The sequence below is a fragment of the Macaca mulatta genome, chromosome 13 (genome assembly GCF_049350105.2).
Source record: "Macaca mulatta isolate MMU2019108-1 chromosome 13, T2T-MMU8v2.0, whole genome shotgun sequence".
NCBI lineage: Eukaryota > Metazoa > Chordata > Mammalia > Primates > Cercopithecidae > Macaca > Macaca mulatta.
The window spans coordinates 80,503,098-80,526,430 of record NC_133418.1 but is presented as its reverse complement, the minus strand read 5'-3'; the positions used below and the strand labels follow the sequence as shown (position 1 = coordinate 80,526,430).

The 23,333-nt window shown below is 38.1% G+C and overlaps 2 protein-coding genes across 29 annotated transcripts in view; one reads left to right on the top strand and one right to left on the bottom strand.

Annotated features, from left to right (window-relative positions):
* The window catches only part of SLC3A1 (solute carrier family 3 member 1), a 55,819-nt gene extending 34,982 nt beyond the window's left edge, over window positions 1-20,837 (top strand). For 2 of the 3 annotated variants that reach the window (XM_015112274.3, XM_077959635.1), the window contains 3 exons: window positions 2,031-2,198; window positions 3,319-3,435; window positions 9,726-11,971. In XM_015112274.3, coding sequence (XP_014967760.2) covers window positions 2,031-2,198; window positions 3,319-3,435; window positions 9,726-10,166 — 726 coding nt within the window. In that variant the 3' untranslated portion in view covers window positions 10,167-11,971. Of the gene's footprint in view, window positions 1-2,030; window positions 2,199-3,318; window positions 3,436-9,725; window positions 11,972-20,375 lie in introns of those variants that run through there. The other variant, XM_077959636.1, reaches the window with a different exon arrangement.
* PREPL (prolyl endopeptidase like) overlaps window positions 8,285-23,333 on the bottom strand; it is a 51,859-nt gene continuing 36,810 nt past the window's right edge. For 13 of the 26 annotated variants that reach the window (XM_028831608.2, XM_028831612.2, XM_028831598.2 and 10 more), the window contains 6 exons: window positions 22,323-22,520; window positions 18,452-18,627; window positions 16,222-16,438; window positions 12,770-12,919; window positions 12,237-12,360; window positions 10,883-11,415 (listed from right to left, as the gene is read on the bottom strand). In XM_028831608.2, the coding sequence (XP_028687441.2) occupies window positions 11,138-11,415; window positions 12,237-12,360; window positions 12,770-12,919; window positions 16,222-16,438; window positions 18,452-18,627; window positions 22,323-22,520 (1,143 nt within the window). In that variant the 3' untranslated portion in view covers window positions 10,883-11,137. 26 annotated transcript variants of the gene reach the window in all.

Genomic DNA, 23,333 nt, shown 5'->3' with positions numbered 1-23,333 from the left:
TTCTTTGCTCCTTTAAAGATTGTGTCTTTCAACGGTTTGACTGATAGTGTCTAAGTGTGGGTTTTTAAAAATTTTGTCCTACTTGGAGTTCACTGAGGTTCTTAGATACACAATTTTTTAAAAAATCAAATTTGGGAAGTTGTTGGCTTTTTTTTCAAATATTGTTTCTGACCATTTCTCTCCCTTCTCTCCTTTTGAGACTCCCACTTTGCATATATTGGTATGCATGATAGTATCCCACAGGTTTCTGAGAGTCTGCTCTTTTTTCTGAGATAGGGTTTTGCTCTGTTGCCCAGGCTGGAGTGCAGTGGTGTAAACATGGCTCACTGCAACCCTGACGTCCTGTACTCAAACAATTTTCCCATCTCAGCTTCTTGAGTAGCTGAGACTACAGGTGCATGTCACCATGCCTGGCTAAATTTTTAATTTTTTGTAGACATGGAGTCTCACCATGTTGCCCAGGCTGGTCTAGAACTCCTGGGCTCAAGCAATCCTCCTGCCTTGGCATCCCAAAGCACTGGGATTACAGGTGGCAGCCACAGTACCTGGCCTCATTCTTCTCTATTTTTTCTTTCTGGTTCTCAGGCCAGATACTCTCAATTGACCTGTCTTCAAGTTTTCTGATTCCTTTGCTAGTTCAAATTGTCAAGTCCCTCTAGTAAATATCTCACTTTAGCTATTGTACTTAACTCTAAAATTTTAATTTTTTCATAATTTCTCTTTATCTATTTGATAACTGTTCATATACTTTAAATTCTTTAGACACAGCTCTTTTCTTTGAATATCAAAATATTAGCTGGTTTAAAGTCTTTGTCTAGTAAGTCCAATGTTTGGTCTTCCTAAGCAACATTTGCTATTGACTGCCCCCACCATTATATGAGCCATATTTTCCTGTTTTCTTTCCCTGTTTTGTATATTTGTTGTTGTTGTTAAAAACTGGACATTTTAAGTAGTATGACAATTCTGGAAATCACATTCTTCCTTTCCCAGTGTTTGTTGTGCTCTATGTCCAGAAGGCTTGAGAAATCAAAGGGTTTCTTATCAGAAGATCTCATGATAGAGAAAAGAATAAAAAGATGGAGGCAAAAATTGACCTAATTTTCTGGCCATAAATATAAAAAAATACTTCACAATGGTCTATAAAAACATAATTATAAAGATCATTTTCATACATCCTAGGAAGTTAAAAAAAAAAAAAAGCAACCTCCTATTTCTTGAATTGTAGCAATTAAGTCTTATCCTAAGACTCAAGTTCAAATGCTAGTTCTGTCTCATACTACTACTTGAATAAATGATGCAATTTCTCAGAGCTTGTTTCCTCATTTGTAAAATGGAGATAGTACTTGCACTGTTGTGTGAAGGAGGGAAATACAGGTGTGAAAGTACTTTTTAAAAAGTAAAGTGCCATGCTCAGCCTATGCACGTGAGGGTTTGAGTTGTGGGTTATGGAGAGTTGTCAGGTGATTTAAATAAATTCTTATTTAAACAAACTCTTATTTAAATAAGGGCTAGAACATTTAACATGGAAACATATTTACAAATAGAAAACACTTTATAACATTTCATCTTGGACTATGTAAATTCTTTCCAAAAGTTGATTTACTTTAAAAATTTTGTCTGAATAGTTCATAAGTCAAAACAATTTTTTAAAAGAGGACACATCAGAAGTCTCTCATGCCTGTCCTTTCACCTTGTTCCATTGTCTTGCTCTCTGCAACAGTTTTGTTTCCTTTCCTGTCAATATTCTCTTATCCAGATATGAGAAAATATGACTATGTATGTACCCTCTGAGTTTTATTTGCAATATCATTGTAAATTCTTACCACTCTTTTCTTGCTCATCAGTGGCCAAGATAATAAATTGGTCAGTTACACAGCAAATAGCAGGCCTAGGACTCAAGTTCAGGCTTGCTAGTAACAAGGTACCATATCTACTTTGTTCTGCTACCTGGTGAACTTTCTGTGAAATAGGGTAAATCTTTCAGAAAACTGTGTTATAGAGCTGTGTTCTTAAAAATATCTGCCTTTCAGATTGGTGGACCAGACAGTTCCCGGCTGACTTCTCGTTTGGGGAATGAGTATGTCAACGTGATGAACATGCTTCTTTTCACACTGCCTGGAACTCCTATAACTTACTATGGAGAAGAAATTGGAATGGGAAATATTGTAGCCATAAATCTCAATGAAAGCTATGATACTGTAAGTTGAATACAACTTGACTATTCATCACAGCTATAAAACCAAGTATTCATTTTTTATTTTTTGCCAAATCAGAGAACTTACTATCTCTCTATTCCATTGTTGAAAATCATGGTTACTTTGCTTTTCTTTCTTACTGTTAGTAGGAATTCTCAGCTTTCTTGGTGGTTTGAGAGCTTATTTTAAAAATGCTTTTGGAGCCACACAACTAAATTTCTTGGGTAGGGCATTTTAAAGATGTTTTCTACCTGACAGGCACATTAAAATTAATTAATTAATTAATTAATTAATTTGCCGGGAATACTGTGTTGAGAGGCACACTAAAATTGGAGAACCAGTGGTTTAGTTTAGAATATTATTCATTTCCCTCTACTTGAAATGTGGAGTTAGGAACACTTATTTCTTTAGTTCTCATTTGTCCTGTTTGGTCTTGGGTGACCATAGCACAAAGACCCTTTCTTTTCTGTTATCATGTGCAGCACACAGCCTCAAAGTCAAGCATTTTTTATTTTGTAGCTATAGATTTCAGAATTGTGTTGCTGTGTAGATGACTGTCTTGCAACTTTAATTTGCCTGGTTAGCCTTCAATTGTATGAGATCCAATTTCCCTAATATTTGATTAAGGTGAAGCTTTTTTTTTCTATTAGTTCCTACATTTGTGTGTGTGCACTCATGAGCAGTAACCAGGCTGAATAAATGAGCAGAATAGAATTCACACTCACTTGTACATGGCAGTGTTCTTAAATTCACCATCACTGTACCACAGAAGTCATGTATATTGGTAATAGCACACTTTGAAATCCTATATTACTGATTTTTAGGAAAAAGCAGCAAAGATTTCAAGCATGTATTAAAGTTCAATTTGTATTGTCTATTCAAACTCAAAATGTTAAATTAGTATTGTCTATTCAAACTCAAAATGTTATTAGGTACTTTCCAGTTAAAAGTGTGAAACTGGTTTATGTACCTATTGTTAAGGCCTTTTCATCACAAATGCTAATGAGTACAGACACTAGCTAAGAACTATAGGGAATTAAATAATTATGAAGTAAATCAGGACCAAAGTACATTTCTTTTAATAACCAAACCACTGTTTTCCCTTTCTGGTCTTTTGATATAGAATACCCTCCGCTCAAAGTCACCAATGCAGTGGGACAACAGTTCAAATGCTGGTTTTTCTGAAGCTAGTTACACCTGGTTACCCACCAATTCAGATTACCACACTGTGAATGTTGATGTAAGTATGAGTGAAAATTTTATGTTGATTTTAGAAACAAGAAGTGGGTTTCTACTGAAAGTACACACTCACCCTGAATGTGTCTAAACCTTCACAGATACTCTTTACATCAATCAAAGACTTCCCTTGTAGTTTTCAATTTGTAAGGAGTTTGTAAATCATGCCTTTGTGAAAATACAAACTGGTAGAAATCTACCAAGTGAAGTGAAGTATCATACAGAATATACAAGTCTTCATTAGAATGACCTTTACTAAGGCCTTTGAGCTATGAAGGAAATTTTATAGAAGTTTTTTAGTTAGCCCAGCTACCCTTCCTCTTCTCTTCCCCTCAAAAGGTGGTGAGAGAGGCGTGTGGGTGGATAGGCAGCCACACAGGCAGGAAGGAGATCATCAACCCAGAGCAAGGCTCAAATCCACACTACTGTTCTGAAGAAACAGAAGCCATACATGATCCTTGAAGTGGTTGCTCTGGCATACTAATACCACTTTGGCTTTTGCCCTTTTTTCTGTTCCCACAATGATCAAGCACTAATATCATTCAGTAGCCAAAACTTCACTGGAAAACAAACTAAATCAATTTAGGGGAAATGAAATTATAGATGCCACATGGAGATGCTTAAGAAATGCTAAGAAATGCATAGCACAACCCCCACCCCCCTGCTGCACGCACACACACACACACACCATGCCCCATCCCAGTCTACTGAGTAATCTGAGGAAACTCCCCAGGATATTCAGATATAGAAAGCCACACAAACCCTCCTGCTCCCACAGCTCCCTGCTACAAACACCACTGAGAATTCCTGGACAGTATAAGCTTTGTTTTATATAGCTGTAGGTCTTGAAGACACAAAAAATATATTTAACATTTGTGTTTTGGGTTGAATGCCTCTTGATTTTCATTATGTCTAAAATATTCCCATAGCCAATCTGAATACAGTATGTAGGAAATCCTACATATAAAAATCCATACCAGCAAAGTTGGAGAAAATGTAAATTAAAACTGAAATTTTTTCTTTTTATTTCTTTGAGATGGAGTTTCACTCTTGTTGCCCAGGCTAGAGTGCAATGGCGTGGTCTTGGCTCACTGCAACCTCCACCTCCTGGGTTCAAGTGATTCTCCGACCTTGGCCTCCCAAGTAGCTGGGATTACAGGCGTCCACCACCATGTATGGCTAATTTTTGTATTTTTAGTAGAGACAGTGTTTCACCATGTTGGGCAGGCTGGTTTCAAACTCCTGACCTCAGGTGATCCACCTACCTCGGCCTCCCAAAGTGTTGGGATTACAGGCATGAGCCACCGCGCCCAGCCAACAATGGCACTTTTTTCTATCAGATTAACAAAGTCTTTAAAAATGATCATGAGTGATGAGAGATACTAAGTCATAAATCCCAGACAATGCCATTTTAATAAAAATACATCCAAATGACCCTGGAAAGGAACAGAAAATTTACGTAATTTCTAAAATACATAAAATAAAATTAGGGCTGGGCACCATGGCTGACACCTGTAATCCCAGCATTTTGGGAGGCCAAGGCCAGAGGAATGCCTGAGCACAGGAGTTTGAGACCAGCTTAGGCAATATAGTCAGACCTTGTTTCTACCTTCCCCCACCCCTGCCAAAAAAAAAAAAAAAAGGGGAAATTAGCTGGGCCTGGTGACATGTGCCTGTCATCCCAGATAGGAGGCTGAGCCCAAGAGGTCAAGGTTGCGGTGAGCTGTGATTACCCCACTGTACTCCAGCCTGGGTGACAGAGTAAGACTGTCTCAAAACAAAACAAAAAAAGAATAGAAGGGGGAGTCTAAAACACACAGGAGAAAAACAGTTCTAATGGAGAGCACTGTAGGAATATCCTGAACTCCTGCAATTGGCCGTGGCATAATTTCCCTAAGGAAAAAAAAATCCCGAACTGTTTGGTGATCACATGCATGGGAGAATGAGTAGAACAAAGCCTGAAACTTCTACAAGTGCATCAAGAAAGAAAAGAAGGAAAATAAGACCTAACTCTAGCGCTGTCCCCTGGCGAGAATTCACTGTGGAATGCTCTCAGAAAGGAGAGCTTTTACTACTCAGCTCAGAGTCAGAGGCCAGGAGAAAAAAGGTGGGAATCTAGCAAGCTTATCACCTTCAAGTAGGAAAAGAACCCAATGTCCCAAAGACAAGTCAGACCCACATCCAATTTGGCTTCTCATTATGAGAGGCAGGAAACCAAAGACAGGCAAACAAGGAAAGTCAAAACACAAAAGCAAACAGATCAAGAATCACACAGTATCTGAGAAAAACCAAGACCATGAAAGGGAGACACCATTCCTGACAGAACACTGTAGAAAGCAGAGAAAATATCGCAAACATAAGACTTAAATATAAGTATAAATACCCCCAGTAGATTGTTATTTAATGGAGCTCCTTGACATTCTTTAAAGAAGTGATTCGGTATCTCAGAAGTGTAGAAGACTGTCAATGAAATTAAAAAGAACATAAGGGCTAATTAGTGTACTGAAAAATTGATCCAGAGGCTTGTCCAGAATGTACTGAAAAAGGCAAAGAAATAAGAGCATAAGAAAAAACTGGGATACATGGAAGATAGATACAGAATTCCAACATGCAGCAACAATTGCACAGGAGAACAGACTGGAGGAAACGTACAAAGAAATAAAACACATAACCCAGAGATAAAGGAAGACTTTATCTTTCACAACAGCTAGGATAGAGAAAACTCCAAAACTACTCAGAAAGAAACCAAACATGAAACTAGATTGCCTGAGAAAAGGGTTGAGAATTGGACTAGCATCAGACTTCTCAATTGGATACTACAGCACATTAGAACTCTATCTTCAAAGTTGTAATGGAAACTGAATTCTAAACCTAGATACTCGATATCCATTCAAACTAGCATGTAAGAGAGCAAAACAGAGATTGAAAAGCAAGGACCCATATTTTACCATGCATGGCCACTTTCTGAAAGAACAGTCAAGGGACTATCCAACAAAACATAACAAATCCAAAACAGAGATACAATGTATTAAAGGAAAAGGAAATAATATAACTTGATTTAAATAATTTTTGATACATAATATAAAACAAGGTATTCTGGAACAAAAATCTTAGTGATCTGATTCTATATGGGAAATATTAGCAGGGAGGGTGTATGGGTGGGAGAAGGCACACAGGAGCAAGCAAGTAAGACAGCAGTGTTTGCTTTGCACAGGCAAAAGTAACTAGATTTGAGCTGTTCAGAAGCCATTAACCACTGTGACTATTACATTAAATAAAATTAAACATTTAGTTCCTGCTGAGTATAGTGGCTCACACCTATAATCCCAGCACTTTGGGAGGCCAAGGTGGGAGGATCACTTGATCCTAGGAGTTTGAGACCAGCCTGGGCAACATAGTAAGAACCCATCTCTTAAAAAAAAAATTACCTGGGCATCATGACACACACCTGTAGTCCCAACTACTCAGGAGGCTGAGGTGGGAGGATCACTTGAGGCCAGGATGTTGAGGCTGCAGTGAGCCATGATCATGCCACTGCACTCCAGCCTGGGCAACAGAGGGAGATTTTGTAAAAAAAAAAAAAAAAAAAAAAAAAAAATTCCGTTCCATGTCATACTAACACTTCAAGTGCTCAGTAGCTGCCATAGCTACTGATATAGAACATTTCCAGCCTTACAGAAAGTTCTATTGGCCAGCATTGTTCTAGATGTTGAGAAAAATTATTTTAAAGTGGTCATAATTTTAATGGTAAAATTAGGACATAAAAATAATTTTCGAAGAATTATTTTCAAGGAACACTACACATAAAATATAAAAATTTTCAAATTTTCAAAACACTAGAAGAAAATTATAGTCAATCCAGTAAAAAGCTTAATAGAAAAAAACCCAAACAATATAAATACAAATAAAATAGGGCTTCAGAATTATGTCTAATTATACAATAATTACAAATATGAATGGGTTAAATTAGCCTATTAAAAGATAAAACCACTCAGACACAAGAGACACTGCTAACACAAAACACAAAGAATTGAAATGAAGATATAGCAAGCAAATAGAAAGCTTGCAACCCAGCTAGTTATGAACACAAAAAATGGTTATCTTTTGACCTAATAATTCCATTCCTACATATTTGTATTTAGAAATATGTGAACATGTGCACAATAAATATTCAAAGGATCTCAACTATAACACTTTTTTTTTGAGACAGAGTCTTGCTCTGTCACCCATGCTTGAATGCAGTGGCGTGATCTTGGCTCACTGCAGCCTCCACCTCCCAGGTTCAAGCGATTCTCCTGCCGCAGCCTCCCGAGTAGCTGGGATTACAGGTGTACATCATTATGCCTAGCTAATTTTTGTATTTTTTAGTAGAGATGGTGTTTCACCATGTTGGCCAGGCTGGTCTTGAACTCCTGACCTCAGGTGATCTGCCTGCCTTGGCCTCCCAAAGCGCTAGGATTATGGCCTGAGCTACCTCACCCAGCCTGCAACACTTGTTTTGAATAGAAGACGTGAGAAATGATTTAAATATTTTATCAACAGAAAACCAGTTCCATCAACTATGGGCCCAGTATGCAGCTTTTAAAAATGAGAGCTGTATATACATTGATATGAGACCATTTCTAACATGTATTCAATAAAGTATAGAATGGCAACATGTCACCAATTGTGTAAAGAAAAATATGTAAACATTTGCATAGACACAATGTATCATTTCATATGATACATAAAAACAAAAGAACATATAGTGCCTGTCTCCAAGGGGAACTGTGAAGCTATGGAAAGGTGTTGAAGAAAACCTTTTTATACTATGTATTCTTCTTGTAATTGAATAAAAAATAAAATTACAAAAGTCAGGCTTGGAAATATTTAATAGCAGACAAAATATAGTTCAATATGAAAAGCATTATATGAGACAAAGGCAATTTTCAAAAATTGATAAAACATTCCACTAAAAATCATGAGTACGCATCTAACAGCTTCAAAATATAGAAAATACTCAAATGCAAAATAGACAAATCCACAATTACAGAAAAAGACTTCAACATACTTCTAGAAAGTAGTAACTCAAGTAGACAACAATAGCTAACACTTACTGGGCACTTCTTATGTGAGTGGCACTGAAACATGTGCTTTCATGCATTACCTAAGGCTAGAGAAAATGTTAACTTTGACAAGTCATATACATGTATCATAAATATCTTTGTACCTGACAAACAGAACAAACATTTTTCTTCAAACACCCATTATTAGATAATTATTTAAAGACCACATATTGGGAACCCACCCCTAAAGAACAATAACAACCACAATAACAACTACCACCCCAGTAAACATGGTGGCAAGAATACAATTAAATGAACATTATCACTGATTTGGCAACAGCTCTTATGAAGAATAATTTGGCATTGTGTATCAAGTGCCCGTACTCTTTGACAAACTGTCTTTCTGATAATCTATCTTAAATAATACAAAAATGGGGGTAGGGGAATAAAAATAGAAAATATTAGAAACACAAATGTCAAATTGAAAGGGTGTGGTTAAGTATGGTACAACCATTCAATAGAATATTGTCATTTGTCAATGTTTATGGAGGCTATATTATGTAGGCAATAAAATAAATGCATGAAATGTTAGAAGTACATCATCAAATTAGGTATGTTTTATATAGCTGTAAAATAAACCCAAATCATCTTTAATGAACACATACTATTATGGTAAAAAAAAAAAATCTACAATTTCTAACTTTCACCTAAGGCAGCTTTTTATTTTGCATCCTTTTTTCAACTTTCTCTTCTATTAGCTGTGCAAGAAATACATGCCTGCTAAAGTTACGTGATCTTCGCACAACAGCAATCTATACATTATTCTACAAAGGGGAACAAACCCCAATTCCTCAGAAGTCCACTGTTGCTTTCCTTCTGGCCATCTGGCAGTTACAATGCAGCACAGAGTGACTTTACACAAGTTAAATATTCATCATCTTAGACATGGACATTTGTTTTGGGATTCCTAAAGTGGAGTCAAATTTGGTCTCTACAGAAACTCTACAATGTAGCAGAGCACTGTGTGTACTTATTGACTCCCAGACAAGCCGAAACTCTGAATTTGTCATTTCTATTAGTTTTTATATAAATTGTTCTTACCTACTTATTGATGCTTACAATTTGGCAATTATAAGGGGCAAAATTGAAGCAAGTGTTTTGGGTAAATAACTCCTTAAAATATATTAAAAATGCTTACAAACAATTCTTAGAATCAAACACTTATGTAAATACTTTTTTTAAAAAATAGGTCCAAAAGACTCAGTCCAGATCGGCTTTGAAGTTATATCAAGACTTAAGTCTACTTCATGCCAATGAGCTACTCCTCAACAGGGGCTGGTTTTGCCATTTGAGAAATGACAGCCACTATGTTGTGTACACAAGAGAGCTGGATGGCATAGATAGAATCTTTATCGTGGTTCTGAATTTTGGAGAATCAACACTGTTAAATCTACAGAATATGATTTCAGGCCTTCCCGCTACAGTGAGAATAAGGTTAAGTACCAATTCTGCCAACAAAGGCAGTGAAGTTGATACAAGTGGTATTTTTCTGGACAAGGGAGAGGGACTCATCCTTGAACACAACACAAAGAATCTCCTTCATCGCCAAACAGCTTTCAGAGACAGATGCTTTGTTTCCAATCGAGCATGCTATTCCAGTGTATTGAACATACTGTATACCTCGTGTTAGGCACCTTTATGAAGAGATGAAGACACTGGCGTTTCTTTGGGATTGTAAGCATTTGTAATAGCTTCATGTACAGCATGCTGCTTGGTGAACAATCATTCTTTGATATTTCTGTAGCTTGAACGTAACTGCTTTAAGAAAGGTTCTCAAATGTTTTGAAAAAAAAGTTTAAAAGTAAATTATCGCTTATAGGAGCTTATAACTTTATTGAGAAAGCATCAATCAGGGATGACCAGAACACATTAGGACCCCAGATTATTCAAAAACTTTAACGAATTTTAAGCGGAAGAATTTTATCTTTTCCCTTAAAATGCAATCATAGAAATTAGAGGATGACTCACTGCCACAGTGTCTAAAAGCATTTGCTAGCAAAGAGGCAGGACACTGATGTGTAAACTGCTCAACTGTTCTGACTGGAAGGGAGGCCTAGAGTTCTGCTATCACCAATCCTTCCCTTCCCTCTACTCCACGTCCTTCTAAGGAGGAGCATGATTTAAAAACTACTTTCCTAGGTTAATGGGCATGTGCATCAGTGGAGAGAACAGTGTAAGCAAGTAAGATGTAGACTAAGCAAAATTTAGATGGAGAAGCACATTTTAAAAAATTAATAACTTAAAAATCTCAAGTTATTAATTTTTTTTTTTTTTGCTACCTCCAAGACTATGAAATACTTCAATATCCAATTCCCAGTTGAATGTAGTGTTTCAGAATTTCAGGTATTTCTTAAGATCCTCGAAAACACTGGTGCTGTCAAGTCCAAGTTCCTCATACAGGAATTTAATTTGGGCTGTAATCTAAAAGAAACACATTAAAAAAAATAAAATAGAAGGCCTTTGTAGTAAAATGCCACTGTTTAAGCTTCTCTTTATCCATCTTTACCTAACCCCGAAGTCAGCAATTTATGGCAAGAATACTTTCATTTGGGGCAGAGGCAGAAGGCATCCAACAATTAAGATTATTTTCTTTAACAGAGCTCACTTATCAAGTACAGGAAAGAGACATTTCTCTTGAATGACATTGATTGACACAGTGTCCCTCCCTCCCCTCCTGGGTCTCACCCAGAGATAGGACATTTGTGAAGTAGCTTTGTCATAAACCCTGCTGCAACCACTGAAAACTTGAAAACAACATATATCTAGTTCAGGAATCTGTCCACTAAGAGGGCCTTGATAACATACCTTTTTGTGAGAATCCTCAATTACATGATTGCCTCCAGGCTGAATATCTAGAATAATATTAGGGGCCTGATAGCCTGAAAGAGTTAACATGTAGAACAATTAGAAGACTGTACAGGATCTTCTTTGGGATCTTAGACTGAGACCCATTTCTCCCCATTTCTTTGAGTACTCAGTTCAAATAATAGTAAAGGAATAAAAAGCAAAAACCATCATCATCAACAAAAAGATGGGAGGGGACAAGCAGCAGAAGACAAACTTCTGACACAGGGAAAGCAGGAAGAGGCCATATGGAACAGACTATATGGTGCCACATGGAGAAGGTTGAAACCCAGGAGATCAACCCGCCCTGTGGAATCTGAGAGTCTTATGCCCTGAAAACACCAACTACAGCAATGGATGGGAGGGACAAATGGAGATGAATACAGGGAGACTGACTTGGCATGTAGTTTCAAGGCAAAAAAGAGAGAGTCTTATCTCATAAAGCTGAAACAGCTATCTAGAGGAAATTCAAGCAGCTAAACAGTTCGGGCACTGATGGCCCAAAACAAAAATCTCAGAATCTGTCTTTTAGAGATTCCCAAGAATAATGGCTCAATAAATATTGTAAAATAAATTAATAATTGTATGGCAGTACATCTCCAAGTTATATTTGATTCTTAAATTTCCTTTTTTGTGTCCTGCCTATTTTAATACTGTCCTTTGAAAAAGAGGGGAGGCAGTGTACGTATAGTTATGTAGTTACATACACTTTAAGCTGGGAGTCAACACAGGAAAATAATTGTTTGCCCTAAATCCTGGGCAGATGATTTGGCTGCAGCCTGAATTATATTCCTCTGAGCCAGTGTGCTGTGGGTAGTAGTCTGACCATGATCCCTGCTTCTAGGGGGTCTCCTACCTTCACCTGTGTCCTTAGCATGCTCCGAGATGGCTTCCTTGAGTTTCTCAGTATAGCTTACAATTCCTTTCAGAGGTACACGTTCATCGTTTTCATATGCCGTTATGTGAACTGAAGGATAATGCTGAAAGAAAATACACGCACAGAGTTTACATTATTTCTTATGGTCCCTTTCCACTATAGAGACCATGAAAAATAATTAACTCCAATTTTTCCCTCTAAGTGCTCTATGCTTTTTCTCACTTGCTATCTTGAGAGCGCCTCAGTATTACAGTAGTAGACTACTTGTTATCTGGAATAGCCTTTTCTTGACTAAAGGACCTTAGCTAATTTAGTAACTAAGGCATGATGATAAGTCTATTCCCCTGAGGTATTAAACATGGAGCATGAGCAGAGATGGTGCTGAAGATATCTGGGCATCAAAAGTAGAAACATCTCTAAAGCTCCTACTATTTTTGCTTCAGCTGGGATGTTATTTTTTTATTATCTTCTATGTAAATTCAGGATAGTCTAACACAATTGTCTTTCACTACCTGAGGTTTAATATTTTGATAGGGACAGTAACGTTTTATGTAGTTCTTGTGTTTTTCATCAGATGAAGGATTCCCCCATTCTTCTAATTCTTCTAATGTCAGAGGAAGTGTAGTGTCCATCATGGTGTTGAGAACATCCAAGAAAGGTGCCTAAAAAAAAGGCAAAGAAACTTACACTTCAAGTAAGAGGTTGGTAAGTGAGTTTCAGAAAAACATATTTTATGAATATACACACTGATATGAGAGAAAATAAGAAGCCATGTAGATTCCCAGGAGCTAGAATACTCAGTCCTTAACCAGGGCCTGTAATTTATAACCTACTTTTAAAGTCTTCAGACTCCTTAAATGATACTTATATAACAAGAAATGGTTTATCTTCTAATGTCACAATATTTATTTTTAGCTTAGTACCTTTTATTCACTTATATAAAAGCAATACATGCTACTGTCTCATACCAATTAGGATGGTTAGTCATTAAAAAAAAAAGTACTGGCAATAATGGTGAGAAACCTGATACACTGGTGGTTGGAAAGTAAAATGGGGCAGCTGCTACGGAAAACAGTATGGTGGTTCATCAAAAAGTTAAGCTTAAGATTACATGATCCAGCAATTCCACTCCTGGCATAGAATCCCCAAAACGGAAAGCAGGGTCTTGAAGAGATCTCTATACCTATGTTCACAGCAGCATATTCACAACAGCCAAAAGGTGGAGGCAACTCAAGTGTCCATTAACCGAAGAATGAATAAGCAAAATGTGGTATACACACACAATATTACATGGAATATTATTCAGCCTTAAAAAGGAATAAAATTCTGATACATGCTACAATATGGATGAACCTCAAGGATATAATCTAAGTGAAATAAACCAGTCACAAAAAGGTATATTTTGTATGATTCCACCTATGTGAGGTGTTGAGTAGTCAAATTCACAGAGACAAGAGGTTGTGGGAAGAAGCAAATGGAGAGCTGTTTAATCGGTACGGTGTTTCAGTTTTGTAAGATGAAAAACGAGTTCTGGAGATTGATTGCATAAGCATATGAATGCACTTACCACTACTGAACTATTCACTTAAAAATGGTCGAGATGGTAAATTTTATGTTATTTTACCATAATTAAAAACTTTTAAATGAAAAAAAACACACAACAAGGAATAAAGTCTTTTTCACCAGTTGGACATTTTATATTAAAAGTAAAAAACGCTAAGTAAAAAACTCTGGAAAATATCCAGGTGAAAGAAAAGCAACCCATTGGCTTATAATTAGTGTTACAACATTTAATAAAACGAAGGCTGGGTCGCACATGGTGGCTCATGCCTGTAATCCCAGCACGTTGGGAGGCTGAGATGAGCAAATCACTTGAGCCCAGGAGTTTGAAACTAGCCTGGCAACATGGTAAAACCCCATCTCTACAACAACAAACCACAAAAATTAGCAGGGCATGGTGGTACCTGCCTGTAGTCCCAGACACTCAGGAGGCTGAGGTGGGAGGATGTGTGAGCTGTGTGAGCTGTGTTCATGCGCCACTGCATTCCAGCCTGGGTGAAAGAGTAAAACTCTGCCTCAAAAAAAAAAAAAAAACCCACAAAAACAACAAAAATGAAGGCTTTATTTTTCACTTAGCTTTGTTTTCTTCTGTTAACATGCTTTTAGCTTTCCCTCGCATTAACATTAACCAAGTATAGTGAGTCATCTGTAATTCTTTTTGGCTGCCTACCACCTGAATTTTGCATTTGAAAAACCTCCGACCTTGTCAGCTACAGCCTACCTCTCACTGTAGAGATATTAAGTGCTAGACATTCTCTTTCCCATTTTTCCCTGCAGCTTGGGAGTAGCTGTGTGACCCATGTGTGACTCTGGTTGGGTCTACCAACCAGACACATGTGCTCTACACTCTGCATGGGAAGTCAGTGATTCAAAGAAGCAGTGATCACAGATAATTTATTCTGGCAAAAGTGCCACAGCTATATCCAGCTCTAGAAGTTGCACTGGTAGTGTGAGGTGATTTGTGCTTGGCAGAGGTGGCAGTGATAGTTTCATTGGGCCAATTCTATGCCTCTGGCTGTGTAGCCTCTAATACTGGTCTGAACATACCTACATTTCCCTAATGCCCTTTAATCCCTTTTCTGCTTAAAGTAGTCAGGGTTGATTTTTGGTGCTTATAATTAAGAATTTTGACTTATACATGTATAAAAGGTTGTCTCCTATTCTTTACTATAATAAGCAACCTAGGATAAATATCCTTCTCATTATTTCCCTTTAAATTTCTAAAAGTCAAAAGCTAGTTGCTTAAACTATAAATAATTCTGTCATTATTATATTTGTGCACAGGTTTTTTTCTCCACATTTTTCTGTTTTTAAAAAATAGACTTACAGATGACTACTACTATTTAACACTTATTTACAAGCCCACAGTATAAACTCCCCAAACTCAAAATAAAAAATCTTGAAAATAATTTACTCTCTCCCATCTCAGTAACGGGAGTATCTAACCAGGAAGTAGGAGATATTTTTCAGAGCATCTAACCAGGAAGTAGGAGAATGATAGCAGTGAAACCAACTGTTCTAATGTTACTTCATAATTTTTGACACTGGGAAAAGATAATCATTTTCAGAACAGGGTAAGATATTTCAATTAAAATACAGAAAAACTATGCCCAAACGACCATTAAGAATGGACTATCTAAAAATAAAGAGCCTATAAATCTAGGACTGAAATGTTGATAGACAGTAGCCTGTCAAGGTGACCAGGAGCCAAAGGACTCAGTGCCTTCCAGAGTCACAGCATGCTCTGCCTGGCTTTCTCAACTGGGACTCATATGCTTCAGTGCTTTTTCACCAATTCTAAAGGTGCTTACAAATACAAATGAGCAATGGAAATAGTCATTAATTATCTTTCAGTGGAAATCCTTAAAAATAATAAAGAACACTGTCAGAGAAGAATAAGGGTTAATAGTTGGATTAAAGTAACTTCAGAAGTTCTCCTCAAGCTATAATTCTGAGTTTAAAACTTAAAAGCTTTATTATACTCCTATGCTATGGTAAAACTGTAACAGAAATGTTTTTCTTTCCTTTTTTTGACACAGAGTCTTATTCTGTTGCCCAGGCTTGAGTACAGTGGTTCACTGCAGCCTCAGCCTCTCAAGCCATCCTCTTACCTCAGCCTCCTAAGTAGCCTCCCACATACTACACGTATGCGCCGCCACCAAGCCTGGGTAGTGGTGTTTTTTTTTTTTTTTTAAATTTATTTTATTTCTTGCAGAGACAGGGTCTCACCATGTTGCCTAGGCTGGTCTTGAACTCCTGGAAAGCAATCTGCCTACCTCAGCTTCCCAAAGTGCTGGAATTACAGGCATGAACCACTGCGCCAGGACAAAAATTTTTTTCTTAGAGTAGCCTATGGCTTCACACCTCCCCCATTCCATAAACAGTAGAGACAGAGCGTACTCACCTCCAAAGTCACTGCTCTCAGCAGCTCTGGATTACAATTACACAATGCTCCCGCAAGCACCCCTCCAGCACTGAAAGCAGTCAGGGTTGTTAGACTTGGCTGAGAAAAGCCTTGGCCATGAAGCGTCTTAATGCAAGCCTCTAAGTCAGCAAGGCCATTGAGTTTTTTAGTTAGGCGGCCATCAGCGTGCCACTGGAGGCCTAACTCACCACCACCCCTGAAATTGAAGGGCAAAAAAGTTTTAGAGGAAAAAAAACGTTAATGATGTAGGCTGGGGTCAGTAAAGTATACCCGGAGGCCTGTTTTTGTGTGGCCCTGGAGCTAAGACTGGTTTTTGCTTTTTAAAGGTTGGGTGAAAACAAGGAATGTGCAACAGAAACTGTATGTGGCCTACAATGCCTAAAATGTGACTATGTAGCTCTTTAGAGAAAAAGGTTTGCCAACTCCTGATATGGGCAATCCAGAATTGATTCAACAAATAGGTTTTGAGTGCCTGCCCGTTTATTAGGGATTAAGTACAGACCATAAAAGTAGAAACAAACGAAAATCCCCTACCCTGGAGAAGATAGTAATTTTGTGGGGTAAGAAAACAATGACTTCCCCAGCAATGTGGTCACTGCTGTAACACAAATGTATTTAAGGTATTATAGGAGCAGAGGAAAGAATATCCATCTACCAGGTGAGGGGTACATATACGAGTCAGGAACACAAATGCTTTTATGGAGATGATACCTAAACTGAGTTGTGAAGGAAAAATTTGAGTTTCCAGAGGGCAAAGAAAAGGCATTAAGACACAGATACGACACAGCGTGTGTAAGGGCAAGGAGGTGACAGAGCATGTCATTTAAAAGACATGACTTCGGGGGCCGGGCACAGTGCCTCATGCCTGTAATCCCAGCACATTGCGAGGCTGAGGTGGGCAGATCACTTGAGGTCAGGAGTTTGAGACCAGACCGACCAACATGGTGAAACCCCCGTCTCTCCTAAAAATACAAAAAATTAGCTGGGTGTGATGGTGTGTGCCTATAATCCCAACTACGCGAGGCTGAGGCAGGAGAATTACTTGAACCTGGGAGGCAGAGGTTGCAGTGAGCGGAGATCGTGCCACTGCACTCCAGCTTGGGAGACAGAGTGAGACTCCGTCTCAAAAAAAAAAAAAAAAAAAAGACAAAATAAATAAAATGAAAGGACATGACTTTGGAAGGCCAAGGTGGGCGGACTGCCTGAGCTCAGGAGTTCGAGACCAGCCTGGGCAACATGGTAAAACCCTGTCTCTACTAAAATACAAAAAAATGAGGCTGGTGCGGTGGCTCATGACTGTAATCCCAGTACTTTGGGAGGCTGAGGCGGGTGGATCACTTGAGGTCAGGAGTTCGGGACCAGTCTGGTCAACATGGTGAAACCCTGTCTCTACTAAAAATACAAAAATTAGTTGGGAGTTGTGGCAGGCACCTGTAATCCCAGCTACTCGGGAGGCTGAGGCAGGAGAATCACTTGAACGCTGGAGGCAGAGGTTGCAGTGAGCCAAGATCACGCCACTGCACTCCATCCTGGGCGACAGAGAGAGACTCCATCTCAAAAAAAAAAAAAAAAAAAAAAAGTCAGACGGTGTGGTGGTGTGTGCCTGTAGTTCCAGCTACTCAGGAGCCTGAGGCATGAGAATCGCTTGAACGGGAGGCAGAGGTTGCAGTGAGCTGAGATTGTGCCACTGCACTCCATCCTAGGTGACAAAACAAAACTCTGTCTCAAAAAACAAAAGGATATGATGATAAATGCCAGTACAGAGATCAGTCAGACCATTAGGAGTATTATACTGGGGAATCTGGACTTTGTTCTAGAAATGGGGAGGTGGAGAATTTTAAGCAGAAATACAAAATAATATTTGTGTCTTGAAAACAGCTGAAATAAAATGGAAGTTAAATGGAAAACAGTTCAGATTTAGAGGCTACTTAAACCTAAATTCAGGAGAACTGAATGGAAATAATAATGTTACTAAGTAAGTATAGAGTCTGGTACATCTATGCAAAAATCCTAACAACCTATCCTTTTGCTTTTTGGATCAACTAATCTGTTACAGAATCAAGTTTTACCAGCACTGGTTTAGGAATACACAAATTGAGTAATAAAAATGAAAATATTAAATAAGCTTTTGTTCCCTGATACATTGCTATTCTTGACATCTGTCAAAATGGTCTAGCACTTACATGCCAGGTAAAATATACTGACTCACCGAACATGGCAGTATGCTAATATCCATCCATCATCCACCAGGACCCGCCTCTCAGGCCTGAAATTCATTTTCAAATCCATTCCATAAGCTCCATATACATGTATCAAGAGAGGTTTCTTCTGCAAGTCCTCAGAGTCAGTTTTGTGGAAAACAGTCATTGGCACTAATTTTCCATCCTAGAAATGAAGAAGTACTATGTATGTAAAGAAGAGTCTTTTATAATAACATTTTATCTCAATTTAAAATTCACTGAGGTGCAGTGTCCCCACTTATGTGCTACCTATTGATATTGAGCACAAATTTGTTTAAGAAAAAGAATGATGGTCTCTAAAAATACACCATGGCTTTTGGTTTCAGCTACCTTGCTGTCCTATAGTATTAACCAGAAAAAAGCAGCAAGATTGGCCTGAAAACATTTTATTAAATGCAGCTTTTCATGACAATAACGTAATTTTAAAGAGTTCTTCACCACCCACTATAACTCTAATTTTAAGTTTTCAGATGAAACCAAAATACTTACTAAGGTTAGAATTCCTAGTATAGCATTTTTCCTATGCCTAGAGCTAGATACTGACATTTCTCACTTTTGAGTATCTGACTTTAGTCAGCATATTTGTAGATACTCAATTTTTTATCCTCTGTAGTCAGAATTCTCAACCATTAAGACTTGAAATCTTACTGACGTTACTGATAACTACCACAATCCTCTTCAAAGGCCCATTTAACTTTATTTAAAAAAAAATTAGGCCAGGCGTGGTGGCTCACGCCTGTAAATCCCAGCACTTTGGGAGGCCGAGGCGGGCAGATCACTAGGTCAGGAGATCGAGACCATCCTGGCAAACATTGTGAAACCCCGTCTCTACGAAAAATACAAAAAAATTAACTGGGTGTGGTGGTGGGAGCCTGTAGTCCCAGCTACTCGGGAGGCTGAGGCAGGAGAATGGCATGAACCAAGGGGGGCGGAGCTTGCAGTGAGCAGACATCATGCCACTGCACTCCAGCCTGGGCGACAAAGCAAGACTCTGTCTTAAAAAAATAAATAAATAAAATAAAAATAAAAATAAAATAAATAAAAAAAATTTAAAGTGCTTTTAAAATTTTTAGGTAAAATTCTTTGTAGGGTTAAAGTAAGTTAAATTATTTGTGGAGGTACTAAGTTACTTGTAGGCTATGTAAGCATCCTCCAATTAGCTCAAACTCATCAATTCCAGTTGATTGAAACTAGGCAGTCTCTGAACAGACAAAAGATCTACCTTCCACAGAAAAAAGATAAATTGGTTTTCACTCTGCTTAAACTAATGAAATAGCACTAGTTTACATAAAGAAAATAAATAATATAACCAAGCCACTCTCTGTATTTTCATTCTCATTTTGAAAACTTCACTTTGGGGCAATAACTGGAGACATCAAAATATTATCAAATAAGGAGGAAATCCTCCTCTCATTCTTCTTTAAAATACCCACGTTGTTATGACATTGTTAACTGTCACTTTTAGTAAGATTCACTTTTATAAAACTTGATGTAGATTAATTTCTATAAAACAATATGGGTCTTTTTGCCCCTCACCTCTTTCCCAACTTCAATTATACAATCAGAAAAACTTGCTTGTTGAAAACTTTTGAAAGGAAGAGGTAAAAGAGTAGCTAGTCCTGTGATGGGCTGGATCTGGGTTTGCCAGCAGTACTAAAATGCCTGTGGAAAGGTACAGCAGCTTCCATTCAGCAGCTGCTTCTCTTCTCCCCTCTTGGCTCTCCAAGAACATGGCGCTTAACTGTTCTTTCCATTTCGGGTCCAACAGTTACAACATTTTGATAGACTAGTATAATTCCATGTTTGTAAAACCAAACAAAACCTTATGTAAAAGATAATACACTAAGTGGCTAACAATGATTATTTCTTTTTTTTTTTTTTTTTTTGAGACAGAGTCTCGCTCTGTCACCCAGAGCTGAAGTGCCGTGGCGCGATCTCGGCTCACTGCAAGCTCCGCCTCCCAGGTTCACGCCATTCTCCTGCCTCAGCCTCCCAAGTAGCTGGGACTATAGGCGCCCGCCACCACCCGGTTAATTTTTTGTATTTTTAGTAGAGACGGGGTTTCACCGTGTTAGCCAGGATGGTCTTGATCTACCGACCTCGTGATCCACCCGCCTCAGTCTCCCAAAGTGCTGGGATTACAGGCGTGAGCCACTGCGCCCAGCCATAATGATTATTTCTAAGAGGTGCAGCAAGCAAATGGTACTGAGAAGCAGTCATTTAAGATTTATTTGTTCTGTATTTTTGCATCTGTTTCAACAAGCATGTATTGCTTTTGTAATATAAAAATATTAATATTTAAAGATTTTCAGAGAAAAACAAATGAATTAAAGAAAAAAATTCCTAAGAATAAAAGGCTTGTGTTGTAATTCATTGTGTCAGCACACGTGAAATTATCTGATATATGATATGCTAAAGTCTGATGACTCCTTAAATTCAAGGCTATAGTTTATATATTAATTTGTTCCCTACTTGCACAAATTTGTAAATTCTATATATTGAGTATACCTGGAATATGGATATTTGTTATTTCCTTTTCTATGTCTCTTCTCTCTCTACTCCTCACCCTGCCAATCTTCCCTCTTTTACTTGATTTTGACCATAATGGCCTCCTTTATATTTGATGTTTTCTGAGACAGGATCTTACTCTGTCACTTAGGCTGGAATGCAATGGCGTAATCACAGCTCACTGCAGCCTCAACCTCCTGGGCTCAAGCAATCCTCCCACATCAGCTTCCCAAGAAGCAGGGACTACAAGCATATGCCACCATGCCTGGCTAATATTTTTGGTTTTTGTAGAGATGTCTCACTATATTGCCCAGGTTGGTCTCTAACTTCTGGGCTCAAGTGATCCTCCCAGCTTGGCTCCCCAAAGTGTGGGGATTACAAGTTTGAGCCACTGTGCCTAGCCCTACACTTCTTTTTTTGTTTTGAGATGGAGTCTCGCTCTGTTGCCCAGGCTGGAGTGCCAGTGGCAAGGTCTTGACTCACTGCAACCTTCGCCTCCTGGGTTCAATGGATTCTCCTGCCTCAGCCTCCTGAGTAGCTGAGATTACAGGCACCTGCCACCACGCCCAGCTAATTTTTTGTATTTTTAGTAGAGATGGGGTTTCACTATGTTGGCCAGGCTGGTCTTGATCTCCTGACCTTGTGATCCACCTCCCAAAAGCATTGGGATTACAGGCATGAGCCACTGCACCTGGCCAGTCCTACACTTCTTGAATTTTATAATTTCTCCCCAAATTCAGGGCTTCTGTACAAAATGGAATCCCCTGTCTCCTTTCTAGTTTACTCTTAACCATCCTAGTGGTCTTACCTGAGACATAACTTCCTTGGAGAAAACTTCCCTGATCTCTCTAGACTAGGTAAAATCCCTTTGCTCTATGCTCCCACTGTACTCAGTATGTCTTCCTTTGCAGCAGTCAGTACGTTATTAATGACTTTTTAAACATGTCATCTTTCCTGCTAGATGTAAGCTCCATGAGGGCAGGGACTGTATCAGTCTAGTTTACTCTAGCCACCTTCACAATTTTTACCATAACTACATACCAACTCTGACTATTAATTTTTTCTTAAAATCAACTTTAAAAAATCAGACATAAACAATATGTAAAATAAAAAGCTTGACATGCTATAAATTTTCTAATCCATGTTAAAACAAACATGAGTATTAATGTTAAAAAAAAATTCACATACCCCTAAAGTCATTTGGGTATTAACTATGGTCTAAGAAATCTACGTTAGGAAACCGTGCTAATGTAACTCCAACAATTGCATAGCATCTGGCAAACAGTATGCTTTCGGTAAATGGGAGCTGAAAGTGAAGATTACAAGACCTACCTTGCTTTTGGCTTCTAGGCGTAAAACACGACTAGTCTTTGTGATTGGGTCTTCATGCCCAGTTTCCTCAAACAGTTTGCCTTCTGCAAACTTGTACGTGTAATATTTTGGGGGACGTATTGGAGAGCAGAGTTGAAAGGGGCAGTTCTTGGGGTCAGAATTTGTATCCATTATGAATCCACAGGCCCAAGGAGGGAGCTAAAGAAATAAAACAGCTATTTTTATTCTTTATTTAGGCCACCAAGTATCATTAATTAAATTTCTAAGTCTTCTCCAAACAAGATGATGTGGATATGTAGTTTACTTTTTGTTACCACATGATGCCTCATTCAAGGATTACTTTATCACAACAAAGTATATTTCAAATAAAAAACAAAACTGTACATTAATGACCAATAAAATAAGACAAACTGTAGGAAAATGATTTATCATGATTCTAGCTTTACATGAAATTGGCTTTAACATAAAAGTTTATTTTGGGGTATAAGCTTGGATAATAAAAGAGTAAAATGGAAGAATAAGAGCAAATCAAATAGTAATTCCAGAACCTACCGACACTGCCAAGATCTCCATTCTCAAAGAACGTGAAATCCCTCACATGAGTGTGTTTTTCATAATTTACCCACCAGTTCTTACCCTGCTGCCTGGATAGCCACAGTGATGACAGTTATTATTTCAGGGCTATAAACGGGCTCAGCAGCATTAAGGCATTTGCAATTTGTTTCTAACTTTTAGCTCCTAGGCTAACCATTGTGCAGAACAAAACCTTTTCTGGCACATCCACTCTGAGAGACTCACAGCTATTATACTCAAAGTTCTTAACTTTAAGAAAAAAGGAAAGGAATCAAAATTTATTCTCTTAGAGCAGCAGGGTCCAGCTTCAAGCCTTCCACTAACATCCCTCTTACACCTTTTAAAGAACTCTGGTAAGCAGGTTGACAGAGTGTTAGAAATGGTACCGAGAGGCAGAATATTAAAAGAAAATTGCCTTTCTTTCCCTGAGTAATTGTA